We start from the raw sequence: 27,926 nt of genomic DNA, 5'->3' as shown, positions 1-27,926 counted from the left end.
TTAAGAGATTTAGGAGACATACCTAAATACAATGTACAGACTTGGTTTGAAACTTCATTCTAGAAATTCATATGTGGAAATGACTTTTTTCAAATAAGTGAAATGTTTTGAATATGGCTTCTAAGTCCAAGGAATTCTTATTGTTTTTGTTAGGTGTTACACCAAGGAATTGTTACTATTTTTGTTAGGTATAATAATGACATTATAATTTTCAAGAAAGCATCTATCTTGTTAAAGATGCCCATTAAAGCATGTCACAATGAAGTTACATGAGGTTTAATATTTCCCCTTCAGTTACAAAAAAAAGCAAATAAAATGCAAAATATTCACATTTGTTGCATGTGATGAATATATGAAATTTGCTATATATTCTCTCTACTTTGTGTTTGATATATTAAAAACTTTATTTAAATATTTTGTGCCATCTGAGACCACCACCTTTCCCCCAATCTCTTATTTCTTCTCTTTTTAAAGTTATATTATATCAATTATGCTGTTACAGTTGTCCTGACTTTCTCCCCTCTGCCCAGCACCCCCCACTCCCTCAGGCAATCCCCCCACTGTTGTTCATGTCCATGGGTCATGAATATAAGTTCTTTAGCTACTCCATTTCCTATACTGTACTTTATGTCCCCATGGCAATTTTGTAACTACCTATTTGTATTTCTTAATCGCCACATGTCCTCACCCATTCACCCATGTACCCTCTTACTTGGCAACCATCAAAACATTCTCCTTATCCATGATTCTAGCTCTGTTCTCCTTGTTTGCTTAGTTTATTTTTTAGATTCAACTATTTAAAGATATGTATTTTTTTGCCATTTTATTGTTGATAGTTTTGATTTTCTTTATCTCAAATAAGTCCCGTTAACATTTTATATAATAATGTTTTGATGATGATGACTTCCTTAAGTTTTTTTTTTAATTTGGGAAACTCTTTATCTGCCCTTTGATTCTAACTGATAGCTTAGCTGGTTAGAGCAATTTTGGCTGTAGGTTCTTGCTTTTCATGACTTTGAATATTTCTTGCCAATCCCTCCTAGCCTGCAAAGTTTCTTTTGAGAAATCAGCTGACAGTCTTATGGGAACTCCCCTGTAGGTAACTAACTGCTTTTCTCTTGCTGCTTTTGAGATTCTCTCTTTATATTTAAACTTTGGCATTTTATTATAATGTGTCTTGGAGTGTGCCTCTTTGCACTCATCTTGTTTGAGACTCTCTGTGCATCCTGGACTTGCACGTCTATTTTCTTCACCAAATTAGGGAGGTTTTCTTTCACTATTTTTTCAAAAGATTTCCAATTTTTTGCTTTTTCTTTTCTCCTTCTAGCACCCCTATGATGTGACTGTTGGACCTCTTGAAGTTGTCTCAAAGGCTGCTTATACTGTCCTCATTTTCTTGGATTCTTTTTTCTTCTTGTTCTGATTGGTTGTTTTTTGCTTCTTTATGTTCCAAGTCGTTGATTTGATTCTTGGCTTCATCCACTCAAGTGTGTTTGCCTGTAAATTGTTCTTTATTTCAAGTAGTTTATCCTTCATTTCTGATTGGATATTTTTATGCTGCTGAGGTCCTCACTAAGTTCCTTGAGCACCCTTATAACCAATGTTTTGAACTCTATATCAGGTAGATAGCTCATCTCCATCTTGTTTAGCTCTTTTTCTGGAGTGTTTATCTGTTCTTTCATTTGGGCCATGTTTCTTTGTTTCCTCATTTTGGCAGCCTCCCTATGTTTGTTTCTGTGCATTGGGTAGAGCTGCTTCAACTCCATGTCTTAGTATCATGCCCTGTTGTAGTAGGTGTCTTGTAGGGTCCAGTGGCAGAGCCTCTCCTATCATCCAAACTGGATCCTTGAAATGTGCCCTTTGTGTGGACTGAGTACACCTTTCTCTTGTAGTTGAGCCCTGGTTGCTGTTGGCCAATCTGTGGGAGGGATTTACCAAGGCCAGTCAGCTTCAAGGGTTGGCTGTGACCACTTACCATTGACCTCCACCCTCTTTGGAGGATCAGCTGTGCAGGGGCAGGATGGTGTTGCTCCAACATGGTCTATAGCTGTGCACTGGGTATGCTTCTCCTGTGTTTTCCCAGGTGATACAGGCCAAGGTAAGCTCCCACCTGTGTTTTGCCCAGGGCCACTGAGCCTGAGCTATAAAGCAATCTGAGGTGGCTGCTACTTATGCTAGGTTTAGAGATTCACAGGCTAAGCTAAGCTGTGAATTGAGGCTGGCTGCTGGTAGTGCCAGGCCTGTTACTTGTTTGAGAAGATTTAGGAAGGTGTGAAACATGAGCTAAGATCAGCCATTCATATGGAAAAGCAGCTTGGGTGGGTCCATAAATTGGGTGGGGCAGAGTCTCTGGGGATCTTCAAGGCAGGTCAAATAGTATCAGTCAGGTTGACGAATTCTCAATTGTGGCATTGGCTTACTGGCTTTTGGGGGAGTGGGGTTTAGAAAAGGGACAATGGCCTCTGCTTGCCTTGATACCAGATACTTCAGTTTCTCTCTCTATGCCATTGATACCTTTCAAACTTCTACTCCAGTATGGAGCTCAGAGAAAATGAGTCTGAGTAGGTGAGTCCATGTATGGGTTCTTTAAGAGGAACTGCTTGGGACTCCAGTAGTTTCTTCCACTGACTCAATCTCCACTTTTTTTTTTTTTTTTTGCAGCCAGAGGTTGTGGGGACTTATTTCCTAGCACTGGAACCCTGGGCTGGGGTACCTGGTTTGGGGTGGGGAATCCTCACTTATGAGATATCTCTCCCAAATTTTTATCCACTACATGTAGGTGCAGGACCAGACCATTCTGCATCTGCACCCCTCCCACCAGTCTAGATAGATGTGGTTTCTTTAATTCCGCAGTTGTCAGACTTCCATTCAACTAGATTTCTGACAATTCTGAGTGATGGTTGTTCTATATTTTAGTTGTAATTTTGACGTGGTTGTGTAAAGAAGTGTGCCATATCTGTCTATGCTGCCATCTTGACCGGAAGTCTTGTCTCTCTACTTGGATCTACTGAAGTGTGAGTCCCTCAGAGTTCCTAATTATTCAATGTGGAGGTTGACACCACAGTGCAAATCCCATACAGTCATAATAAATTACAAAGGCATGGACTTACATTTCTCATCTTGTTTTGTATAAGATAGGACATTAACCAATTCATTCATGCAGGGCCTTTTAAGGCTTATTAATTTCTTTCTTTAACATGATGGAAAGCCAATGTGGATTTTAAATCAGAAAATGACATAATATTAAAGAATGGGAAAGATTACCCTGTCCCTTGGAAAATGAATTAGAGGGTAAGCAAACAGGGTGCAAGAAATTCAGTTCAGACAATCATTTATTCATTCAATGTATTTATGAGGCATTTAGTATATTCTAGGCGTGCTTTGAGTCACTTAAGTAATATAATAATAAAAGTGGTTAACTGTAATTTCAACTATTGTAGTCATGGAGAAAACATAGATTTGGACTCATGTGAAAGATATTTTGGAAATAAAATGAGCAGAAAAGCACTTCATGAAGATTTGGTAATGGAAGGAGTCAAGTTTGATCAACTTCTCACTTGAGAAACAAGATGGAAATCTATAGTGAAGAAGACCAGGTTTGTGAGGAAAGATAATCAATTGTATGTTAACACATTAAACTTGATGGATTTGTCAAATCAGTTCAATATTTGGGTCTGTATCTTGGGGGAAAAGTCTTGGCTTCTAGGAGTTTTGGAAATAAATTTGGATCAATTCATTGATATAAAAGTGGCACATCATACTTATCAACTTCCTTTATTTATTTTTTAAAAATATATTTTATTGATTATACCATTACAGTTGTTTTATTTCCCCTCTTCATTCCCCTCCACCCTGCACACCCCTTGCCCACCATTCCCCCCCTTTAGTTTATGACCACGTCTCAAGTTCTTTAGATTCTATATTTCCCATACTATTCTTGCCCTCCCCCTATCTATTTTCTACCTACCGTCGATGCTACTTATTCTCTGTACCTTCTCCCCCCTTCTCCTTCTCCCACTCCCCTGTTGCTAACCGTCTATGTGTTCTTCATTTCTACGGTTCTGCTCCTGATCTAGCTGTCCTTCTTAGTTTGCCTTTGTTTTAGGTGTGTTTGTTAATAACTGTGAGTTTGCTGTTCTTTCGCTGTTCATCTTTTTTATCTTCTTTTTCTTAGGTAAGTCCCTTTAACATTTCACATAATAAGGGCTTAGTGAAGATGAATTCCTTTGACTTGACCTTATCTGAGAAGCACTTTATCTGCCCTTCCATTCTAAATGAAAGCTTTGCTGGATAGATCAATCTTGGATGTAGGTCTTTGGATTTCATGACTTGGAATACTTCTTTCCAGCCCCTTCTTGCCTATAAGGTGTCTCTTGAGAAATCAGCTGACAGTCTGATGGGAACTCCTTTGCAGGTGACTGTCCCCTTATCTCTTGCTACTTCTAGGATTCTCTCCTTCATTTTAATCTTGGCTAATGTAATGATGATGTGCCTTGGTGTATTTCTTCTTGGGTCCAACTTCTTTGGGACTCTCTGAGCTTCCTGGATTTCCTGGAAGTCTATTTCCTTTGCCAGATTGGGGAATTCTCCTTTATTATTTGTTCAAATAAGTGCTCCACTGGTGGCTGTTCCTCTTCCCCTTCTGGTACCCCTATAATTCAGATGTTGGAATGTTTAAAGATGTCCTGAAGGTTCCTAAGCCTCCTCCTTTTTTTGAATTCTTGTTTCTTCATCCTTTTCTGTTTGATCATTTTTTCCTCCTTCTGGTCTGCTTCCTTGATTTCAGTCCCAGTTTCCTTCCCATCACTATTGGTTTCCTGTGCATTTTCCTTCATTTCAATTAGTTTAGCCTTCATATGTTCCTCTAATTTGTGACTAAAACCAATCAGTTCTGTGAGCATCCTGATCAACAGTGTTTTGAACTGTGCATCTGAAAGTTTGGCTATTTCTTCATCACTTAGATTTATCAGCTCTGGGGCTCTGAGTTGTTCTTGAGCCATGTTTTGATCTGTTTGTTCCTGTTATGTAGGAGGAGCGGAGCCTTAGTTGTTCACCAGGGTGGGGCCACCCAGGTCACTGGTTTGTGACTCTGTATGTGGGGGCGGGATCAGAGAGGGACAATGGTGGTCCCCTCTGCCGCTTCCTGCCACTGGGGCCTGCATGGTCTGTCTCACTGATTGCTCCTTCACCGGTTTATTGCGTGAGAATGTGTGACCGTGGTCAGCCCTCAGTGGGTCCGCCTGCTTCTACACACCTGGGATCCACCCACGGCTCCTAGTGCACCTGGGTCACATGCCCTGGTTGGTCTGGTGGATCTTTCTTGCCTGACCCCACTCTGCTGCTGGATCTGCCCCTCTTACCAGTTTGACTGAAGGGTTTGTTGTTGTCAGACTTCCATATAGTTCAGTCTTCTGTGGTTAAGCTGCGTTTTTGTTGCTAAAACTTTGTTGTTTTTAAACTTGGTTGTGCGAGAAGGTGTAGTGCTTCCACCTATGCCTCCATCTTGGCAGAAGTCCCTCAACTTCCTTTATTTTAACCTTCCTCTTAATAAGCAACTTCTTATGAGTTCAAGGGCCATCATCTCTAATAATTTTTGTCAACCCATATAGTGTTACACCTGTCTACTACCGGTTTTTTTTTCCTGTTATTCTGGCTCAGTGCTTAGAGTCTCTTCATCGTACACTTCATTTTCCACTGTCTCCTTATGCTTGTAAGACTTTATGGATAGGCATTGTGACTTACTCTTTGTTAGCAAGTGTCTGACACTCGATAGACAGTTAATGTGTTAAAAGCATTCATAAAGAGGCAGATTAGGACCAGTTAACAATATAGCTAGTGCCACAACATTAATACATCAGGTTCCCTCCCCTTCTCATATCTTTTGAAAAGATTCTTTCAGGATGAGTGGCAATAGCAACCCACACTTTATCCCCCCTCCCCCTGCTTCAACCCTCCGCACATGTAGTAGAGGAATGGAGTTCTGAAGTGGATAGTGTGGAAAATTTTAAGGACGTATAATATTTTTTTCCAAAGTAATAAAGCCAAATCACCAACATCTGGATTATAAACACAATACTACAGAAATAGCTATTTCTGGGGAAATTTTTAATTCTACTTATTTAACCAAGTGGCAAATAATCAAATATATTATGTAGGGGAGGGAAAATTTTCCCCTACTCTCAGGTTATGACTGAAGCTTGCAAAGTAAACTGACAAAAACTAACAGGAAGGGTCATCAAGGAACATGTATGAGGGAGATATGGACAAAGCCAAAGGGGGGTAGGATCAAGGGTGGGAGGTGGGAGTAGCTGGGGTGGGGATGTGGTGGGAGTAAATGGAGACAGTTGTACTTGAACAATAATAAAAAATGGAAAAGAAGAAGTACTAATAGGTAATTACAGAATAGCCATGGGGGTGTAGAGTACAGTATAGAAAATGAAGTAGCTGCAGAATACATACACATGACCCAGGGACATGAACAATGGTGTGGGGATTTCCTGAAGGAGGGGGGCATGCTGGGTGGAGGTGGACAAACGGAGAACTGTTAGGACAACTGTAATAGCATAATCAATAAAATGTAATTTAAAAAAGAAAAAGAAGAACTAACAGGAGTAAAGACATATGTAATTTATTGATATTGGTGTGTTACTAACAAATATTAGTAAATGATACTAATAAATATTCATTCATTAATGCAAACTGGGGCACGGTGAGTCACAGAAAAGAAGTGATAACCCTAGAAAGGCCTTTAAACCCGAGGCCTTATGTACTATTTTAACAAAGGACAATGGATTGTGGAGAAGGGACAGAAAAAGGGAAAGGAGTTTGGACTTCTAAGGGTGGTACATTATGAGAAGGTAGATAAAATCAATGGACAACTAATGGGATATAAAGGTCATTCAGTAAGTTTTGTTAGGGAGACTTGAGCCAGGGCCACATTGAGTCTTCAGTGAGACGAGAAGTCCCTGTCCTCTTCCAGCTACAGGAGAGGGGAGAAGAAAACCTTCGCTAAGGAGAAAGTATTCTTTGCTTTCAGGCAGAAAGTAGGAGGGCAGAGAGTTTTTCCTGCATCTGTTGCTTCTCAATTGCCTTTAACTCACAATAATCCTTCAGCCAAAGTGACATAATTTGGAATAGCATATTTGGATCCCCTTTAGTCACTTAGATGCAGTTGTAACTACTAATATGGGCCCATATCACTCTGCTTTACTGAATCTGAGCTTCTTATGTATAAAGTGCAAAAACTGAGCTAAGATGGTCTCTAGTGTTCTTCTAAGGTCTCAAGTTTCATGAGAAGATACACTTTTCACCACCTTTCCTACATGATCTTCATATATTCATAGAAACTATAACATCATAAGCATTTCTAATATAGGACATATTCCAGAATGTTTTATAGAGAACGTTAGGATTCATTGTGGATGAGCACAATGTCATCCACATTGCCATCCTTTTAGGAGACAGCTGGCCAGATAGATCAGCTGTTCAAATTTAATACTCAATTTTATAGCTGAATGTCTTAAAATTTCTGAAATCAACTACACAGTTTGTGACATAACTCTAGCTGTACGATTAAAACACAGAATTGTGCCAGATGTGGTTTATTGGATATGCCAAGATACTAACCATTATCTCAATGTCACACTCCTGGGGTGTAAATTCTTGTGTCTGATTTGGAATCCGCATTGTCTTTGAAGGGCCATAGAGATATTCATTACCCAGATATGATTTCAAACATTACTTAATGACTACAGATCATCTAAATTTCCTAGATTTATGAGCAAGTCAAAATATATTGACTGTGCATTTTGTCTCTAGTTCCTATCTCCAACATCATTATTTAAAGTGTCTACATATGGCCCTGGAAGCAATTACCAATCTAACCAGATTTCCAGATCTTACATGTGGACACAAGAAATTCAAGATGGATAGAAAGTGTTTGTGTTACACCCTGGGGAGGGCAGGGGACTCCACCCACTTTTCATACTGCTGCTGTCTCGTTGGGTATATGTCTGTGTGTGACTCAGCATACCGATGCTTCAGTATAATTGACCTGTTTCCGTGTGTCTTCAGGATCATGATCAATAATGTCAAAACCAAACAAAGGATAAAATAAAGTTCTTATTTTTTCATGCTGAGTAAACTAGATGAAGCAACTGTTATTAAACTTGGTGAGCTCAACTATGTGTCATTGTCCTAACTGATGTATCCAAGCCTCAGGGCAGTCCTGCCTCTGGCATCACTGAAACTCAATGTGAACAATATCACTCAGACAAACCCACAAGGGGGACTTCATTCTTTATTGTTGGTCCATTAGCATCCAGAGACAGTTTTGCAAGGGACTGTTTCCTTCTATTCTATAGAAGAATTTTTTTCTTTCTTTTCACTGACATTGTGTTTTTATCCAAGAAGATTGCTCTGAGTGATCAGATGCCAAATACAACATGAGCTTTTTATCAAAGTTTTGTTTAAAAAAAAAAAGACCTGGGAAAGTACCCATTCTGCCACTGGAAAAACTTGATAGTGGAAATTAGAATGATAATATGCCATGGTGTCATATTAAAACCAGGACCCAGTGCCAGTTTCATTGTAATCAGTTTACTAGGCATCCATGGAAACAACATTTTCCCTGACTAAATTGCTATACATCCCCAAATTTTGGAAATGGAATCTACACAGATGCAGCATCTAAATAGCACAAAACAAAGAGTTGGCAATCCTCCAACTTTTTGAATTAGAGCAGTGGAGGCAAATTGTGTGTGCAGTTCAGCCATTTCCCCAACTTCACCCCACAAGTATTTTTATTGATTATTTGAATTGACTTCATTACTTACTCAAGAGATTATTGTGCATTTACTATATGCTAGGCACCATTCTAGGCACATGAGGATGCAGCTGAGACTTAACCAGTCAAAAAAATTTGTCCAACAATGAGTTTATATTCTAATGGAGTAAAAAATAAATAAAATATATACCATGTTATATGCATGTAAATTATATGGCAGACAGGACCTAGGAAGGAAATAGGATGTCTTGGGGCTAGTTGGTGTTTTAAATCAGTTTGCCAAGAAAAAATCTGCATTCAGGAGGAGGCATTAAAACACCTGAAGGTGGTGAGGAATTGAAATTCTAAGTAACAGAAACAGCCAAGACAAAGGGTCTAAGGAGAGAGTGTTTGGAGTGCTTTAGGACAGCAGGGGAGCCCGTGCAGTTGGAAGGCAAGAAGTGAGGAGGTGAAAAGTTGGAAGTGAAGGGCTAAAGGAGAGGGTCATTATAAGGCTTTTGGTTTTTAGCCTGGGTGAAATGGGAAGCTTCATGGAGTGTTGGTCTGAAGAGGAACATGATTTACTCTAGTGTGGAGAAAAGACTTGGGAGAGAGTTGGGTAGAGATAAAAAGGGACCGAAGCAGGGACTATTAAAAGCTATTGCAATGATCTAGGCCAATTGAATGATGGCTTAGAAGAGTTTGGTGACAATGGGAATGATGAGATATATTCGGATTCTCAATATATTTGGAGATACAGCCAACAGGACACACTATGGATTAGGATGTACTTATGCGAGAGAAAAGGAGTCAAAATCTACTGGTTTTAGCCTGAAGACCTTAAAAAAGATGAAGAAATGTACTGATCTGAAGAAAAAGGTGAAATATGAATGAAGCAGCTTTGGATGAAATTTAAGAATTTAGTTTTAGGTGCAAAAAAAAGATATTTATTTAAAGAACACAGTGGAAGCACGTGAAGCCACTTGCAGACAGTACCGCCAGGATTATGGGATGTCAATGCACCCTCACCCCCTCTCTTTCCTGGACCACAACACCTCTTAGCACTGTTTCTCTTTGCATATTTACTTTTTTCTTCCAGTTTCTCTCTGATCACCTCTGCTCTGTAACTCATGGCTCTTCACAGCTGCAATGTCAGACAGAATATATAAATATGACTTTCCAACTTGGCTATCATCAGTTAACTGATGATATTAACTATACACTTCAGAAAAAAAATGTGATTGGCCAGTATGTATTATCTCCTCCGAGATCTAAATATCTGTGTGGTGGAGGGGTTAGAGATACCAGTACCGTAGGATCCTAATCTAGATAGTAATTTTTCCCTTAAAGCAATTAAGTTTGTTTTCCCTGACTTCCCATATTGCCTAACCTTGTTGCTCCATCTGAATGAAGAGGTTAAATACTCCAAAACCACCAAACGTAAATGCTAATCACAATTTGGAACTTCGTGCATATAGAGATAATTTACATAAACCAAAGCAATAGATTTTGCAAATGATCTTCAAAGGATAACTAAAATGATCATCTTTCCCTCTCCCCCTCTGCCCCCACACAAAGTCCTTTTAATTGCTCAGGGTCTCTTCAGCCCTGGTTTTATGCAGCCTTTCCAGTATAATATTGGCAGTAGTGTACTTTTAATCTAACTCTGGATTGATTTGTAGCATTTGATTATTTTCATGGCCTAAACACTCCCGATATGGCCAATTTCAAGTTACCAATGTTTTGTCCCTGAATGCAGAATTGGGAAGAGATGTGTGAAATCTGCCCTTGGTACTCCGGTACATCAATGGGAGTATTAATTCCTATACCTCCCCCATGGTATGCAGTGGTTCTTAGGGCCCCCTTTCACACCAAATCTGGAGTTCAGGGTGCTATTGAAGCTGGAGCTATAAATTAGATAGCCATTAATACATGTATAATATTTAAAGACATGGGATTGGATAAGGACAGTGGAGGGTGGGAGGGGGCAGAGAGAGGAGTGTTCAAGGCACAGAATGTGATATGAAGTCAGAGAAAAGGATGAACAATTCTTAGAAGACCTCGAAACAGCAGCTTACTGAGGTGGGAGAAAACTACAGAGTTGACTCACTTAGAAATCCTGTGGACATCATTCCAGATGAGATCTGAAAAACGGGATGGGGCCAGACCTTACAGGGCCTCACAGATAATATTAAGAATTTTGTTGTTGTTTATCATAAGCTCACAATCACCTGATGTCTTGAAATGCAAATATTACCATGTTTCAAAGATTTTGATATGTCTTAGTTTAGTTCTGTCATCTAAATAAAATTTCCTTTCCTTTCCAAAGGTCAAATGATTCAATCCTATGAAACTAGCCAATGTGCCAAAATATACTTTTTAGTTAGATAATTTAAAATAATGATCCTGGGACATTTTTAAAACTAGAAACTTTCTATCTTCCGGTGGAAAAGAAAATGACAAAATATTATTTTAAACTTTAATTTAATTAGTACAGTAGTTTAATGTACTAATTCACATGTTTAAAAACCAGAGACCGATGTAACCTGGCGTGAACAGTGGTGTTATGACAGGAACTTGTACAGGTTGTGAACAGTGGTGTTACAATAGGAACTTGTACAGGTTTTCCCCCTACTTGTTTTTCCTTCACTCATAGCAGACACAATCTGAACACCTTACCTAAGGTCTAGAATAACACTACAAGATGTACAGTCTTTTTAAAAAGGAGAAAGATTTGTGTTTGTTGCTTTTTCTGTATACACATCAGTCTCAGTTAGAGAAAAGTTAGTAGCTGACATGGACCCCAAAAGTATTTTTAGTCCTTTTCTTTTTTGTAAAAATGCATTTCTTATCTCTCTTCCCACATAAATATTAATCTGGCTCCATGTTACAGTCACACATAGAATAATCTTAAAACCAAAGGGCTAGTGGGTGCCATTTGCAAAGAACACCAGCGATTTCGGATGACCCCAATCGTCTGTCATTGCACATTGTCATCTCAGCTGGGCAACCCTGGCAATATTGCAGCAGGCTATTGTTTATTGAGAAAGCTAATATTAGGAGGAGATGTGATAAGAATGCCTTGAAAAAACTAATTGAGTGCTATCTGTTTTTGGCAGTAGCATCTTGTATCTCTCTCTAGTTTATCTCTTTTGAGTCCTTTATTCAGTCTTTTTATAAAATCCCATTATTTAAAAATTGAGGGCAGAGTGATGCCATGTAAGGAGCTTTATATATTAGTCTGATGCTCGATGATAACCCTTTCTGCTCTACTGCTCAACAAACCAACTTTACTGAAAAACATGGGAAAACCTGCAGAAAACATTGAGATATGAGTCATAATCCCAGTGTTCAAACATTCTCTAAAATTTTATAGTAAATTTTAGAAGGCAAAAACATTTTGGGGAGAGTTCTATGTAATCATGCCCATTTTAATGTTTTTCATTGATTCCTCTTACTGTCTTATTACAAAATCCCCCACATAAAACAGACAGGTGGAGAGACACATGATAAAGAAAATCCAGTAAAATATTCATTGCGGTATTGAAGTGATTTTCATTGTATAACTCTTTTCATTTTTAGTGTGTCTCTAAATGTTCATAATGAATCACTGGAAACAAAATATTCAACTATTCCCCTGCTGGCCCTACCAGTGAAAATGGAATAGACAGTTGTTTATCTCATGAAATGATGATTTATAATAAACTTAAACTTAAATGATCTTGCAGCATCAAATACTATTTGCTAACAAAATTCCATACTTCCAATTGAAACATTAACAAAACATAAACTGGGAGGCAGAATAAAGGAATTGCAATATCTAAGAAAAATGCAATGGAACAAGAAAGTAGCAGTGGGGATGATACTTTTGTAAAAGGTCTGGAAAGAAGCCAGTTCTTTCCACAGAAGTGCATTAACCTAATTAACTTTCAAAGTAATGTTTAAAATTATTTGAGAGTGAAAATTGTATCTTAATTTTTTTCCTACAAAACCCTTCTCGGTCGCCACCCAGGAAACACAAAGTGGGCACTAACCCAGCTCCTGGTGACATGGGTTTGCTCCTTTGTCAGGACACTTCTGTAGTTTGGCCGTGGCATTTGGTGACATGGGTGTAGTTTTTGGTCTGTGTCGTCCCCTCCCTCTCCTCTACAGGGAAAGAGGATGAGAGCAGAAGTGTCAGATGGGCCGTAGGCGCCCATCTATGCAGTAGCACAAATAGCAGCTGAGTGTATTTTTGGTCAGGTACAAAGAAACAAATGGCTGTTGGTTTTCCCAAATGTTGTTTACCCTTCTGATAGTCTTCACAACAGCCATCACATATAAATATGTATGGTATTTATTTTCATGTGCATCTGAGTACCAATTCAGCAAGGTGCTCTAGTACCAGTATTTATTCCTTGATAGAAAGTTATTGAGCTTTTTCGCTAAATGGATTTTGGGTTTCCTTCACATGGCTACTCTTAGGCTCAACTTTGCTAATAAAGAATATCCTAAAAAAATGATAGGGTTTTCAAAACTTACATTTTTGCACAAAGGATTTTGTACAAAACTTTGGCAGAGGCAAGGGACTTGGCATAATCCTGAATTCTAGTTTGTATACACATGTCTTAAAGGTATTTATATTTTGCAGCAGGTGCAAAGTATCAAGTAAGTATGTCTACTTCTTTTTGCAACAGAATTTTCAGGACGAGGGTGAAGCAGTAATGTCGGCAGCAGCAAAGGTGTAGGTGGCACCAGTGGTGAACGGTGGCAGGTGGTGAGAGTCAGGTGTTCACCAGAAAAGAGAAAAACAAACAAATAAAACCCTCTTCCATTAGGGACATCATTGTTTTAGTGGTCTTAAATCAAAATCTGAACATTCTATTTCTTGCACTTTCTTTTTATTTCAAGATGATATTCACATTCCTAAATTGGAACCAAAGGAAATGTACTAGACTTGACTGTCAAAATGGTTTTCCTAAATGATTTCACAGTGGTGGGCGGGCAGGATTACTAACGAAGGGAGGGCGAGGTGACGACTGCGGACCAGAATGCATGGAGAGGCGGTCCGTAAGATGCTGCAGTACCGCAGTACCGCAGTCCCGCCGTCTCCACAAGGCCTCCGCTCCAGATCGCGGTAATCCAAGCCGGACAATGAATGTCAGTCAAGGCTCAGCTAAGGAAAGGAAAAGCGCACTAGGAATGTTAAGAAGAAATGAATTTAATACAGTAAATTATGTACTTAAACAATTGTTAGGGGGTAAGGTTGTGGTTTCCAGTTTAAGCGTCCAGGAATGACTCTCAGAGCAGCAAAGGCCTGTGCAGCCGGGGAAGCTGCTGCCGCGGTGGCTGCCACTGGAACCATGAACTCCAGAACACACCTCAGTGGCTGGTCCAGAGACCAGAACGGGAAACTGGTGAGATGTTCTCGTGGCAGCGGCTGCTGCTTGCTGCTGCAAATGCTTCTAGTCACCCAGGAATCCATTATAGGTAATAGTCTTGGGGACAGCAGTGCAGCAAACACACCTTTCCTTGAATCTGTCTGCTAATAGAACATTTTTTTAAAAAAGGAGAAAATTTATAAAAATTAAAATTAAAAAAGGAGGGTAGAGGGTAGGAAAAAAAACCTCCACATTATTTTTGCCTTCCAAACCCTGTAAGGGTTTAGCTAATTGAAAAAAGGTAATAAATGTCCAGACTCTTAGTTTCAAGGGTACCTCAGAAAAATAAGTTTTTTTGCAGTTGCTCTGGATCTAGGGAGGTTGAAGTCAATCCACAATATTCACTGTAGAGTCAATGTCCAAGAATAGAAAATACTTACAAATGCATAGCTATTCTATATTTTAATCCCTGGAGGTAAGATCATAATGTGCATAAAATATTTGTATAAACTATAAATATATATCCCAGTTATGTAGGTAATTAATATTCAGACAAAAGGCAAAAGTATGGCATCTGTTGGCCAGCTCGATTTAAATCCTGATTTTTGTCATTCATTTAAGTATTTGATCTCATAGAAGTTATTTAACTTCTGGGAACCATGATTTTTTCTCATATGTAAAAGGAGATTTACAGTAATAACTTCTAATAGGGTTAGGATCCAGAGTGAATGAGAAAATTCATGTCAAGTGCTTATACAGCATCTGGGTCCTTGCTGCTACTGTGGCCGCTGCCGCCGCCGTGGTGGAGTGGTGGAGTCAGGCATCTCACCTGCACTGCCTGGTTTGTGACAAGAAATAAATGAAATAGTACATGCACGGTGCTTCACACAGTGCCTGACACAAAATAAGATCCAGGGATTTTTAAAACATCTTACATTTAGTTATCAAATTTGCTTTAACAGTATCAGTCTAGTCAACATTTTCTTTCTGAAGATTCAACACAAGGTCTTTGTTTTTGCATTTCTGAGAAGAAACAGGATAAAGCTATCCCGTTTATTGTGTCTTGCAGACCCAGATTGCATTAGAAATTGTCTCAGGCATGGAACTGTCTAGACTGGTACATACAGATATGATGAGATGAATAATACACAAGGGTGGGCAAAATCAGGTTTACAGTTGAAGAAGACAAACAATGCAATAATGAAAAAATATAATAATAATAAAGCCCACAAGAAACAGTTTATTTTTGCATTATTGTTTAACAGTACTTTTGCCCACCCCGTATTTAAAATCTTCACTACCAATACAGCTGGGGCCAAATGCTAAAAACTTTACGGTGTTGCACCATTAATTCTGTCTTTCGAAACCGGGGAACTATGACAATAGAATAAATCAAGAAAATAAAGATGTGTTTGAGAGTGTGATTGCCTATTGATTTTTATTAAAGTGAGTTTTGTTTATAAGAAAACTATTTTTAAATGTTTAAAATTTAAAAATGCTTCATTTGCAGCCAGAAAATTCACTTCCACGATCTATCATCAACAGTAGAATGAATCTGGGAGAATAAGGAAGCATTGGATCCTGTTTGCATATAAGCTTTATATGCAAAGACATATTGACTCCCCTTGGTTTTCCATCCCCAAATCAGGGACCTGTCTGAGTTCTTTCTACCGACACTAACCCAGTCTGAAGGGACAAAGGGGGGGGTTCCATCAGCCTCTGCCATGGTAAAGCTTGGAAAGGTGGGCAGTCTCCGAGCCAGGAACACTGCAGGTGTGCCTCAGCCCTTGGGGATGGGTATCTGTTCAATGAGGCCCTGGTTGGTGAAGATAAGTGAGTTCTCCTAATCCGATCAGAGGATACTCCCAGGCAGCCTTGGCCTGACATTTGCGATTGATATGATTTGTGTGCAGTGTGACAATGTCAATGTTGCTGTCAAATGTTTCTCAGGCATGGAACAAGTGCCTAGAGAGCAGAGCATTTTGGTAGTTGGAGGGGGCTCCCACATTTGCTCGGCTGTGACAAAGAGTGACATCTAGTGGGGAAGTGTAACTTGGAGCGTATTTACCCTATGATCCTATCTGTTCTTAAGCCTTTCCTGAGATGTAGACTCTGTGTGGAAAAGATTGTATACTCACTTTTATAAATGTGCTTACTCAAAAGTTGTCAGTGCCTAGCTTCTAGGTCTGGGAGAAGAAAATTCGAGGCACCCCTCCAGTCATGCTCACACAGAAGGTGTGGGACTAGTGTTGATAGAGAACTTGGGTACACTGCATAGGTTTTTCTAAGGAGAAGGAACAAAAGGAAGACTTTGTATTTATCAGTGTGTGTGTGGGTGAGTGGAGAGGCAGCGCTGTGTGTTAAAAACCAATCAGAATGGAAGAAAAATGGTATGTTTCAGTGGTCTTCACATTAGAATGCAGGTACAGCAGTGGGAGATCCATAACATTTATAGAGAAAGGGGTAGAGGAGACGATCTTGGGGGACATGTATGTGCAGATGGTCCTAAACTAATCTCTGCAGTGGAGGAGGACCAAAAAGAGAAGAGGAATAATATAGCTAAAATTTGTTAAGAAATCATGATGCATTCAAATCTAAGACAAGTGCTTTATGAGTATTTTCTCCTTAAATTCCTGTGCTATTATTCATTTGAACTAGAAACTGTCATCTTCATTTTACAGATGAATAAATGCAAGCTCATTATTCCTAATCACGAAGGTGCTAATGTAGAAGTCAGTATTTGAATTCTGGTCTTTCCGATCCCAAAGTTCATGCTCTTAGAATTTGGTAATTTGTATCTTCACTGCACTGTCCCCAGTGTAGACTAAAATAAGTGAGGACACATTGTATGTGTATCTCCTAGTAGATCACTGGAATACTACCATACCATTTTTGTGAGTTAAAAATTCTATTTCCATAATTTATTACATCAAAACTTTTAGGAAGGAAAAAATTATTTGATATTAACAAATACTAAAAGAAGATATTGGGGAAATTAAAAAGTCTAAATAAAGAAGTTAATTAATAAACTAATTAATTTATAATTCTGAAAAGAAACCTAGAGAACAGCATATTCAATCTAGGAGCAGGAAAGATGCTCAGTAAAAAAAAAAAAACATGAAAGAGAAGAAAAACAACTTTGGTTTCAGAAGAATTTTTAAACTTTTCTATGAAAAACACCATAAACAATTAGAGTTTAAAAACTGATGTGAAGTGGACTTGCATTGTAGAAGACAGGTTCAATACAATGAGCTATTTTAAATGGAGAACAATGGAGCAGGACAATAAAAATAGACAAAAGATGCAGAGAAACAATTCATAGCACAAAAATCTAGCAGCTACTGAGAATATGCGAAGATGCTCATAGTCACTATGTGAGGAGAGTCAATGGACTGTCAGCTTTTGGATTGGCCAAAATTAAAGCAAAACAAAATAAACCAATAGCTGCTATTGGTGTTTGCAATATAAACAAAAAAGCACATTGCTGGCAGATATATGAATTTCCTAGTGTGTTAGAAAGCACCTTGAAAACATCAATTAAAATTTAAAATGTATATACTTTGAACTCTGCACTTCATCTTAGCAATGTACCACCTGAAAATAAAAGCATTACCAAATAAATAAGAGTGCTTATTTGATCATTTTGGGGGGTGGGGATTGGAGGAGCACAGAACGCACTAAGCAATAGAGAAGTATTATGGTCTACTTGTACCATAGAATACTACGTCCCACTTAAAATAGTGAATTGGAGCTATACTGGTTAGCTTGGAAAGACTCTCATGAAATCTTGTGGAGTGAAGAAAGCAAAATATGCATAATATGATGTCATTGTTATAAAACAGGAATGAGCATTATCAAAAATTTTTATTGGACACTTGTTTATCTGAAAGACACTCTCCTAGAGATCAAGGCACTGTGACAAAGAGGGGAATCACTGAAATTTTGAAGATACAGAAAAAATATAAGAAGACAAGTAAGAATGTAATGGAATGTAGACCTGCTTTAAAAATGGATGCTGTGAGTAATGCTGTGGTTTCCCATGAGCTGTTATGAGAGATTCTGCAATCCATACGTGCATCGAGAATTGCCGTAGCCCGAAGAAACGTGCCACTGATACGAGTCTCAGCTTCTTGTAATAGTAATGGTGATAGCGGTGGGCATTGATAGGAAGAGAAATTGAGATACTATTAGTAAAGCATTCATTACAGTGCCTGGCAGAGAATAAATGCACGCTGAAAGGCAACTCTTCTCATTATTATTATGGCTTTTAAAAGGCTGAGGTTATACATTTTGTGAAAAAATATCACAGAGGCGTAGTGCTTCCTTACTTCGGCACTACAAGATTCTGTGGACTCATCTTGCATTACCCCTGCCGGCCGGCCAGCGTTCTCAGAAGCCCCATGCCCCTGTGGACACTCTGAGGTCTCAGCAGGTCTCTCCACACTGTCATGCACTGCGGTTCATTCTGTGAGGCTGCAGAACCTCCATGTGGACACTGTCTGTACCTGTTGCCTCAGCACTGTCTTGGTCCCACAGCTTTTTGTAAGAGGTCTGTAGCCCCTTTTAACAAAACCTCTACTTCTGGATTTCCCATAAACTACAGGTGTTCTCTATTATTAAAGTTTGTCTTTTTTCACCCCTCAAGGCAAGGTGTAAGGGGACATGCCACTTAGCCCTTTCTCAAGATCCCACCAGTATCTCCTCTTGCCCTCTTCCACCAGTCTGCTCATCCAATTCTGATTCCCTGTACGTTGGGAAGGGTCCTCATGTTATCTTTTCCTTACCATAGGGCTTCCCATGTGCAGTTCTTTACATTCTGGTTTCTCCGTAAAGTGCTATGTACCTTGTGAGGAAAGCCGTACCCTTCCAAATGGAAGCCTCCCTTTAGAAAATACCGCTTTTGCTTTGTGTTTTAAAACCTCCTCTTGAAATGCAGTTGCCTTCTTTGTTCTAGGATTTTTCTGGTGGAGTGTTACAAAATGGTTCACCTCATTTTAAGTAGTTATGTTTATTAAAGCCTCCACCCCAGTTTTACAGATGACAAGAGGGAGCTATTATTTAAAAACCTGAGCATAGAATATTTATTAGCTACTTACAGCTTTTCTTTGTTTCAAAATTGATAAATACCAGAAATTAGGTGATTTGTTCTCAGTCGCCCTCAGCAAAGCCATTACTATTGCCTGACTGGCAGAGTCCTGATCTAGGAAGAGTGAGCAGGGAGACCCAAACTTTATTACCTCAAAACAAAATCCGATTGCATACATTCCCACTTACGTGTTTGTAGATACATATATAATCACAAAAACAGTGGATTTTCTACCTACTCTCATGCAACCTTTGGTCTCTGAAACGTTCCCTGTCAAAGCAGTTATTTCCAGGAATTCTCCTAGAATGTCTCACCTGTGATCATAAATACACCCTCCGGGTGGTACTATAGAATTCCATACCCACCCCCTGGCTCTTTTTCATACTGTCTGCTGTGGTGACTCTGGAGCTCGGGGAGCCTGGTACCGGTGTCTTACTAACACCATTGCCACCAGTACCCATGTGGGCCCTGTGTGTTGATTTCACACAGGCCTAAGCCAACCTCCTAGAGGGAGAAGCACCTCTCTGACCTGTGGACCACGGCTGCCTCAGCCTCAGAGCGCCCATGCTCTCCACACCTCAAGGGCTTGAGGTGGAAAAACAGCTTTGCGGTTCTGTCGTTTTATCTCTGGGAGCTCCGCGTCTCATGAAGTGGAAGGCCAGAATCTCCCTGGGGGTGGGAGAGCAGGAAAGAGGGAACTGGAGAATCAAAGCAACATCTCCTCAGCGTGCGGCAGCTCGAAGTATCTAAAACCATTTGTCCCCACCAACTGCCACCATCTTATTGGATCAAGAAGGAAATGGTTGGCTCACTCTTCTCATATTGAGAGGTTTTGCCCAGGACCACTTATTGGTCTTTTGCTTACACAGAGATCTGTAGAGTGTTTGTTCTGCCTGTGCTCTGGACTTACCTTCATTTGAAACACTAAATTGCATACAACTTGAGTTCAAACTTGGACTCCTGCTATATGCTAGCATTAAGTGTAATTACTGAAATATGTTCTTAATTGCTTGTCATCTAGGACTGTATTTTGGCTTTATATTGACTATGAGACTCTTCTGGTAGACAGAGCTATGATCCTTTGTCAGGAAAGTGCTTTCATTTTTTAAAAAAACTAAATTTCTTTGAGTAGCATAATAATTGGAGTTTTTTCCTTTTATTGGTTTGTTTCTTGGACCCAGAAAGGTCTCAGCTAGGGCGTTTACGTAACTCCACAGTGCTTAACATGAACCTGAACAAATAGTATACATTAGATACTCACTGACCTTAAAGGTGTATTTTATTTTCTAAAACACTCTGTGTTCATTTTCTTTCCAAATTACTCTACAAAGGTTGATTGTCAAGTATTCACTGGAAGTAGTCAATAGTGTAGAATAATATATAACCTTGCACAAGTCATGGGAATTGCATAAAAAGTTATAAAGTAGACTGGTGAACATGAAAGTCTGGAGGCGGTTTAAAAGAATGCAGAGAGCACATGCTTACTTTGGACGTTTCAGAAAAATGTGGTTTCCCTTTTCTGAAAATACAACCTATAAAATACATATTAAGCCTATTTTGCATTTTATTTGAATAGTTCCCCAATTTGAAATCATTTCTTCAAATGATTGAAGTATAAACAAAAATATCTAACTTCTGATTATTTATCTACTATCTACAAAAATGACTTGCTATCATATATTTCAATCTAGAAACTCAAAAATCTCTAATAGTTATTGTTGTATAAATAATATCTTTTGTTAATGAAATGCATAAACTAAAAGAACCAGAGGTAAATTATAATTCCACCCATTGTTAATATTTTGGTATTCAACACTGTATGTGTTTTCCTATGCATATAACTTTTTAAAAAATTGGGATCATTTTGTGGATACCGCTTTTCTATGTAATTGAAAACATATAGGGGGTTGATAAAATGTGTTTCTATGATATATTTTAAAGACCTTGATAAACGTTTCTTTTTTCTAGAAATGCTTTTCATTTACTCCTAGGGCCCAACAAATGCTAAATTTATTTGAAATGTTTCGTACCCCATGACTGACATAAACTGGAGCCCCAGACTGAGGACCAGCTTGTTGGCTGTGCTCTATCCACTCAGCCTCACGGGAACAGGAGCACTTCCGTGCTGTCTCCTTCTTTAGAGTCCCCTCCCTTCCCCTCCTCTCCCCTCTCCTCCCTTCCCTCTTTGTCCATTAACACTAAATATAAACCTAAAAGGAGCAACACCACCCTGCTTCTTTTTACAACACAAGTCATGCGTTTCCTTTTTGTAATGTGAATTGTTCTCATAACTTTAACTGTTTTTTGATAGTTGGTTATGTTTTTTATTAATAAACAGTAGGTCCCCAAAATATACTACCCTAACTGTAAATTAGCACTGTGTATAATGGTAGCCACAGTAAACCGGTGACTTATTTCTCTTATTTAGAAAGTCATTTTGTACATAAAGATGGATCAAGTACAAGTAATCTATATTATAAATAGTGTTACAAATTGATTTCAATATCAGCATCAGAACTGACTATATTATAATACAAAAAAGTTACTACTGTCATTTCCAGGGTAAACTTATGTTGTATCTAATTTACTGCCACCACTCTGCATGTTGGTGGAAACCAGCTGCTGCCATCCCCTCTCTCGAATCTTTGATCCAACAGTAACTCCTGCTGAGACTCTTGGCATGATGTATATAATGTAATGCAATACAACTGAAGAGAACGCAGTCCAGTCAAATATTTCCTGTGTTCCAGCACAACATATTTAATTACATGCAATATTTTGTAATTTCAAAAACATGATACATTTGGTGTATTAATTGAAATTTATTAATTTAATAATATATTTCCTCTTGCAGTGAGCGGACATCCAGTACTCAAAAGAGCTAACATCCAGATTGTTGGGAAGTTAGTGTCCACATCTATGAGAGAAAGGAAAATGAGACAACAGCAGGTGTTCTGAGAAGTAGAATACTGTTTTCAATACAATGTTGCTGTCTTAAGAGTTGAACCCATCTACCCCAAGAGATAAGTTAATACTGGCCATGGATTAATTTGATATCAACAGGCAAAATGACAAAGCATCTTTATATATCTAGAGATTTGGAACAAGTCAGTCTGTAAATTTTCTATATCTTCAGATGAACCATTCATTGGATATTTTTCATAAAAATTCTGCTAAAACCACAGTGTCAAGTGCTCCTTTCACTGGACTTAGGTCATTTTGTTCTATTACCGACAGATGCCATAAAGTAACTTCAAGAGCCTTATTTTTAAAAACTCACTTAAATCTTTTGGAAATGGTTTCCCAAAATGCTCTTCAAACTATATGACTTTATAAGTGTGGTCATAATACTGTGTCTCCCTATTCTCCTTGCTCACTCTGAAGTAAACAGCTGATAGTCACTATACAGTATTCTTGATGACCTACCTGCCTTAGTTCAGGAAGGACTGGAGCACCAGGGCTAACCCCCGTTCCTTAAGAGTCTTGAATTTAAGTTTATCTATCATTCATCGGTCATCCCTCCCTCCCTCTATAAGTGGGATTAGAAAACCAGTGAAGGAGCACTAGTTAAAGGACAAGACTGTAAAAGCAGCACAAAGACTAGGTATGAATAGAGGCAGAAACGACAGAACAGATGTTCCAATTGTACAGTTCTTACCCCTGGTCTATTACTTCTACAATCAACTTTGGTTTTTAAAAAAGTCTCTCAGGCTCCTTGTGCAGTGGAGTTTACGACAGACTATGTGTGGACATTATTAGAATGAAATCTTTGGAGAAGCCAATTATAAGGATCATGTTAAGTCAGGATCTCACCAAAACCCAAACAGAGCTGTACTCATGATCATTATGATACTCCAATCAGAAAATGATAGTAGTGAAACATTTGATAGGGAGAAAACAAGTGATTACCAGCTAAAATGGAGAGGTTAGGTTATAAGAAATTCAATTATTCATGTTCTTTCAGTTGGTAATTGAGTTTCATTGTAAAAAGAAAAGGTATTCATTTCAACACCAGAAAAAGCTGGAAAATGCACAGGAAAAAAGGAGAAATATCAGACCTGAGCTGTGTACAGCATGGAGACAGATCACCAGCTGTCTCCTCTTGGTAGCATTATTAGGGTAAGAATTTGGCAAGGTTTTTTTGCCACCACTATTCAAAAAAACTTGAGAGCAAAAGAACAGTGATAGAAAGGCACTTACAAAGCACAGTACAGAATTTCCTAGTGAGTGTCGTGTAGCAAGTACCACCACTTCAAGTGGGAAATATGTTCATGAGAAAACAATATCAAAATTACCTTATAAAAATAAAACCAACATTAAGTTATGATTATGACAACTAGTGCTGTATACAGAAGTTTATTTTTCTTTTAACAAAATGTAATTATTCTTGTCTTATGTTTCCTATATTTGACTATTACTCTTGATTTTTATCAAACTGAAATAGGGCTACTAGATGTCACTTAGGGGTGTGATTTTACATAAGTGCAGTGACAGGAAGTCATTCTCTCGCTGTAGAAGACAGTGTAAGGTCAGGGAAAAGGAGCTTTTACTTTTCAATAGTTAGTTTCCATATAAAAATTGGCACTTGGTGCTCATCAAAGAAAAGAAATATTGGATATGCTCTAAATGTCCGTTGTGTTTCTGAGCCAACTACCCGATGGAAGCCATCACTTATATGTAAATGAACTGTCAATGGCTTGCCACTGTGGGCAATCACTGGACTGTGAAGGGTATGTCTTAATAAGAACCGAAGCTCTTCACAGACTTTGATTTACTGGAAATAAAAAGTCCTCTGAGACTACAAAGGACACTTGTTTCAGATAAAAAGTCTAGACAGTAGCAATATATTTAGGGATTTTATTATAGCAAAACTGCAAATTAGACTGGAGTGGCGAGAAAGTTCCCGTGGCTCTGCTGAGCTCTGAGACACTGCTTCTGACTAGAGGACTACAGTCTGCAAATTAAATAAAAGTGCATTGGGGAAAAATATTAAGATTTAAGTTTGTTATATCTTTTAAATTATTTATGTTTTACATTTTCTTGTAAGTCTACTTTTTCTTAATAAATGTAGCTATTAGATATTGGGAAGTTAAACTTTCATGATTCTACAACAAAGATTACTTTTCAGGAAATTCAGATTTGAGGGAATTTTTTTGTATTCATTCCTTTTCCCAGCTTCCATTCCAAAATATAATTGAAATACTGAATTCAATATTTTTATTGATGTTTTTATTAATATTTTAATTAGTGTTAATAATAACATTAACTTTGCAAAATGCCTTACAACTTGCCATGTGCTTTCATAGAAATATGAATCATGAAAACCTTGATAGTGTTAAAAATGATTAAAGAAGGCAGTTTAGGTGACACAAAGAAACCCAGTATTTAATGCTTCATGAAGTGGACACTTCCATTTGGAGAACAGCAAGATGAGGTGGAAGGTAGAAAGTTTTTATAGGACAAAAAATAAGGAAGAGAAAAGTAGAAAATACGTCATTGTCTGGGATCACACAGTCAGCCCTGTCTTGGGTGGGAGGGAAGAGAAAGATGAATTTAAAGCCCAGAGTTCCCTTGGTGCTGGGGGACTGGCTGCCTGAGTGTACTGCGTATCTGGTCCAGCACAGCATTTGCAGGGACACAAAAGTTATCTCAACTTCAGTTTGCTGACATGGCTCCCCAGGAAGGAGCGGCTCCATACTGAGTTCTAGAGATTTATTTCAATAATCATTAGACCAAACTTTTAACTGCTTTGTCTCTTAGCATGCTGTGTTTAAACAAGGATATCAGTCAGCATAAGTTAACCGCTTTGAAAAACAATTCTAAAAATCCTTACAGGCTTAAAATAATAACAATTTCTTTTCTGTGCACTACAAAATCCAGTGAGTCGGCAGGGACTCTGCTCCATGTGGCCTTTCAGAGATTCATCTTAATAGCTTTGTTATTCTTCAGGGCCAGTCTGCACACAGAGGCAGCAGCCAAAAAAGAGAAAGTGAAGGGGAAAAAAGCACACCCACTTCTTTACTTCAATCTGAACTTGGAACATATCACTTCTATTCACAATCTACTGAGGAGAACTTGCCACCTGCTTCCATCTAAATTTAAGGGGATTAGAAAATATGGTCTTGTTTTACATCAAAGAAGAAAATATTCTACTTTCTGCCATAGGGAGTAAATTTTATTCCTCATTACTTTAAGGGGCAAGAAAAATTTCAGATGGTTTCACTTGGATTGTCATCCCTCTAATTAAAATTTTTATTTCAGAGATATCCAAATAATTTAGTATTTTTAGTTTCTCTAATATTTTGATTTCCTTGTGCAATTAATTCATCAAGAATTCTGCATCAATTTAAAGAAAAATACTTTCTTTATTTCAGATATGTACTTTTCTTTCTTGATATTAGAAAACATGGGTTTTATTTTTGTTTTGGTGTTGCCACTCAAATAAAAATCATGCCAAATAAATAATTTTAACAATATGTTGAGAAGAATTATTTTTTTTGTAAAAACTGCCTGTTTCCAGTTTGGAGAAATAGGCTATGAAGAATTGATACTTGCAGAGCAGTGGAGGGAGACACAGAACTGAACCATCTCCATTCTGTATAAAGTCAAGAATAGAAACTGTGATTAAATGGTGTTAAGGCAAGAGTGGATTATCATGTCAGAGTAATTTTTATTTTATACAATGGTAAAAATATTGAGGAATTAAAAATTCTCATTTTTAAAAAGGATTTTTTGAAAAACTAAGGGGAAAGAGAGAAAACTTAACCAAAATTTTAAATAGCTTTGCTGATCATTTTGAGCAAATATGCTGGCTCAATGCCACTTTCTTTAAGGTTGTTCCCTCTTTCTGGAATAAATGCTCAAACTTTCATGTTTTAGAATATTCAACATATTCCATATTGGGCTTTTATTTGTGTTTCCTCTAAGTTATTCTTTGCACATATTCCACATTGTAAAAACATACATTTCTAAAAATAATAACAGTAATAATAATAATAACAAAACAAAAACTGTATTTTCAGCCTTCCCCATACAAAATTTTCCCTAGGGACACTGCGTGAGCACAGAACACTTATCCTCTGGAGTACCTCAAGGCAGTGGCCTGGCCTGCTGGTTCTGAGGTTAGTGTCTGTGGGGTAGCTTCCTGATTTTGGCCAGCCAGATCCTGGGAGGATAGGAGTAATTCATAGAACTTCTTCCGCAGTGCCAACTTTTTTGAGTTGTCTATATCTCTTCATAAGTCTGTTTTGATGGACAGAGATAGTGCAGTCCTGTTGTCTTTGAGAATCCTGATCCCATATAGTCTCCTCCTCTCCCTCCCTGTCTCCTTCTTCCTTCCTTCCTTTCTCCTCTTTGTGAACTAATGCTTGCCAATAAATACTCTGCCAACATAAGGAATATAAAGATATTTAAAAGTTAAGACGCACCTCTCAAAATGAAGACTTTTGATGTACTGGTAAGTGTACCTGCCAGATAACAGACCTCCATGCATGTCACACTGTCCCAGACAATCCCAGTTCCACTTTCCTCTTTATTCCACTGCAGCTCCTCTCAGTCTAAAGCGTATTTGATATCCTAAAGTGTATTCTCATAGGTATTTCTCTGTAGGAGAAAAGCCAAGGATGTCAGATAAGTAACTTTATTTTTGATAGGGTGATAATTTTATGAAATTCCAGAGGCTTGACAGTTGCTTATGATCCACGAAAATGCAAAAGATGCAATGGGAAAAGATTTATCAATTTAATCTTTCTGCATTTTGACAACATGTATATTAAAGACTAAACTATTTATACATTTATTACAGTTTCAATGATAATGTGCTGGTTAGTCTGGAAGTAAATCTCTCATGTAGCTAGATGACTAATAAAACATATATATTGAGACTTTGTAATAAATGAAATATGATTATCAGAGAAACTGATAGTGCCTTATTCAAATGGAAGTCCTATAGCTTTTCATCATAAGCCAAGATACCTGGATAATCTGTAAGAGCCTAAAAATATATGTTCTTGAAACATCATTGGTGCTTCAGAGTCTCAAGTAGTCGATTTTCTTGATAAAAGTATAAGTTTATTTATAAAACTCCCTTCTACGAAAAGAAAAAAATGCCAACAATAACAACGAAAAACCTGTGGAAATAAAAATGTTAGTAACTTACTTTATAAAATGGAGTAGGTGGAATTGGCATTTCTTTTGTAATTCAGGGCCCTTGTTTTACAAAAATCACAACTGACATAGAGGATTAGGTGAGTTCATGGAGTAATTTAGTGCCTAAACTGGGGTTGGCATAGGACCTTCGGATTCCCAATCCAGGGTTCTCTATCCTATCCTATGTTAACTTCCCAGAAGACAAAGTGAGACAATGTTAAACACCTAGAAAGTAGAAGAGTTCACAATGCAGGACCTGACTAAGCAACATCACAAAGGAACCACACACCCCATGTGATAACTTCTCTGATAATCTCTCTTCCCACATGAAAAATCTCCTTGCTGTCCTTGCTTGCATCCCCCTTTTCCACATGCTTTGGAATACGTTGGCTAATTTGATCAATTAAATTGGTTCCAGGTGTTAATGGATCCTAATGGCTTCATGTATTACTTTGCATTTTAACAAGGCCTGTCACTGAGTGACTTAATGAGTGACTTAATGCTGGCAGCTTTAGACATGGTGCAAAACAGTTTTGGGGGGAGTATCCTGGTAATATTCATGCCAATA

General features: G+C 38.2%; 1 protein-coding gene across 1 annotated transcript in view; it reads left to right on the top strand.

Annotated features, from left to right (window-relative positions):
- Positions 1-22,413, top strand: part of IQCM (IQ motif containing M) — a gene marked incomplete at its 5' end in the record, with an annotated part of 244,196 nt that extends 221,783 nt beyond the window's left edge. Inside the window, one exon of the mRNA XM_053658216.1 lies at positions 22,065-22,413. Within this exon, the coding sequence (XP_053514191.1) occupies positions 22,065-22,168 (104 nt within the window). The remainder of the gene's footprint in view (positions 1-22,064) is intronic.
- Between the last annotated feature and the right edge of the window lie 5,513 nt (positions 22,414-27,926).

Source organism: Artibeus jamaicensis, unplaced genomic scaffold (genome assembly GCF_021234435.1).
Source record: "Artibeus jamaicensis isolate MK-2021 breed Jamaican fruit bat unplaced genomic scaffold, CSHL_Jam_final scaffold_537, whole genome shotgun sequence".
NCBI lineage: Eukaryota > Metazoa > Chordata > Mammalia > Chiroptera > Phyllostomidae > Artibeus > Artibeus jamaicensis.
The sequence above is the reverse complement of the archived record's forward strand: the minus strand, read 5'-3'. Positions and strand labels throughout refer to the sequence as shown.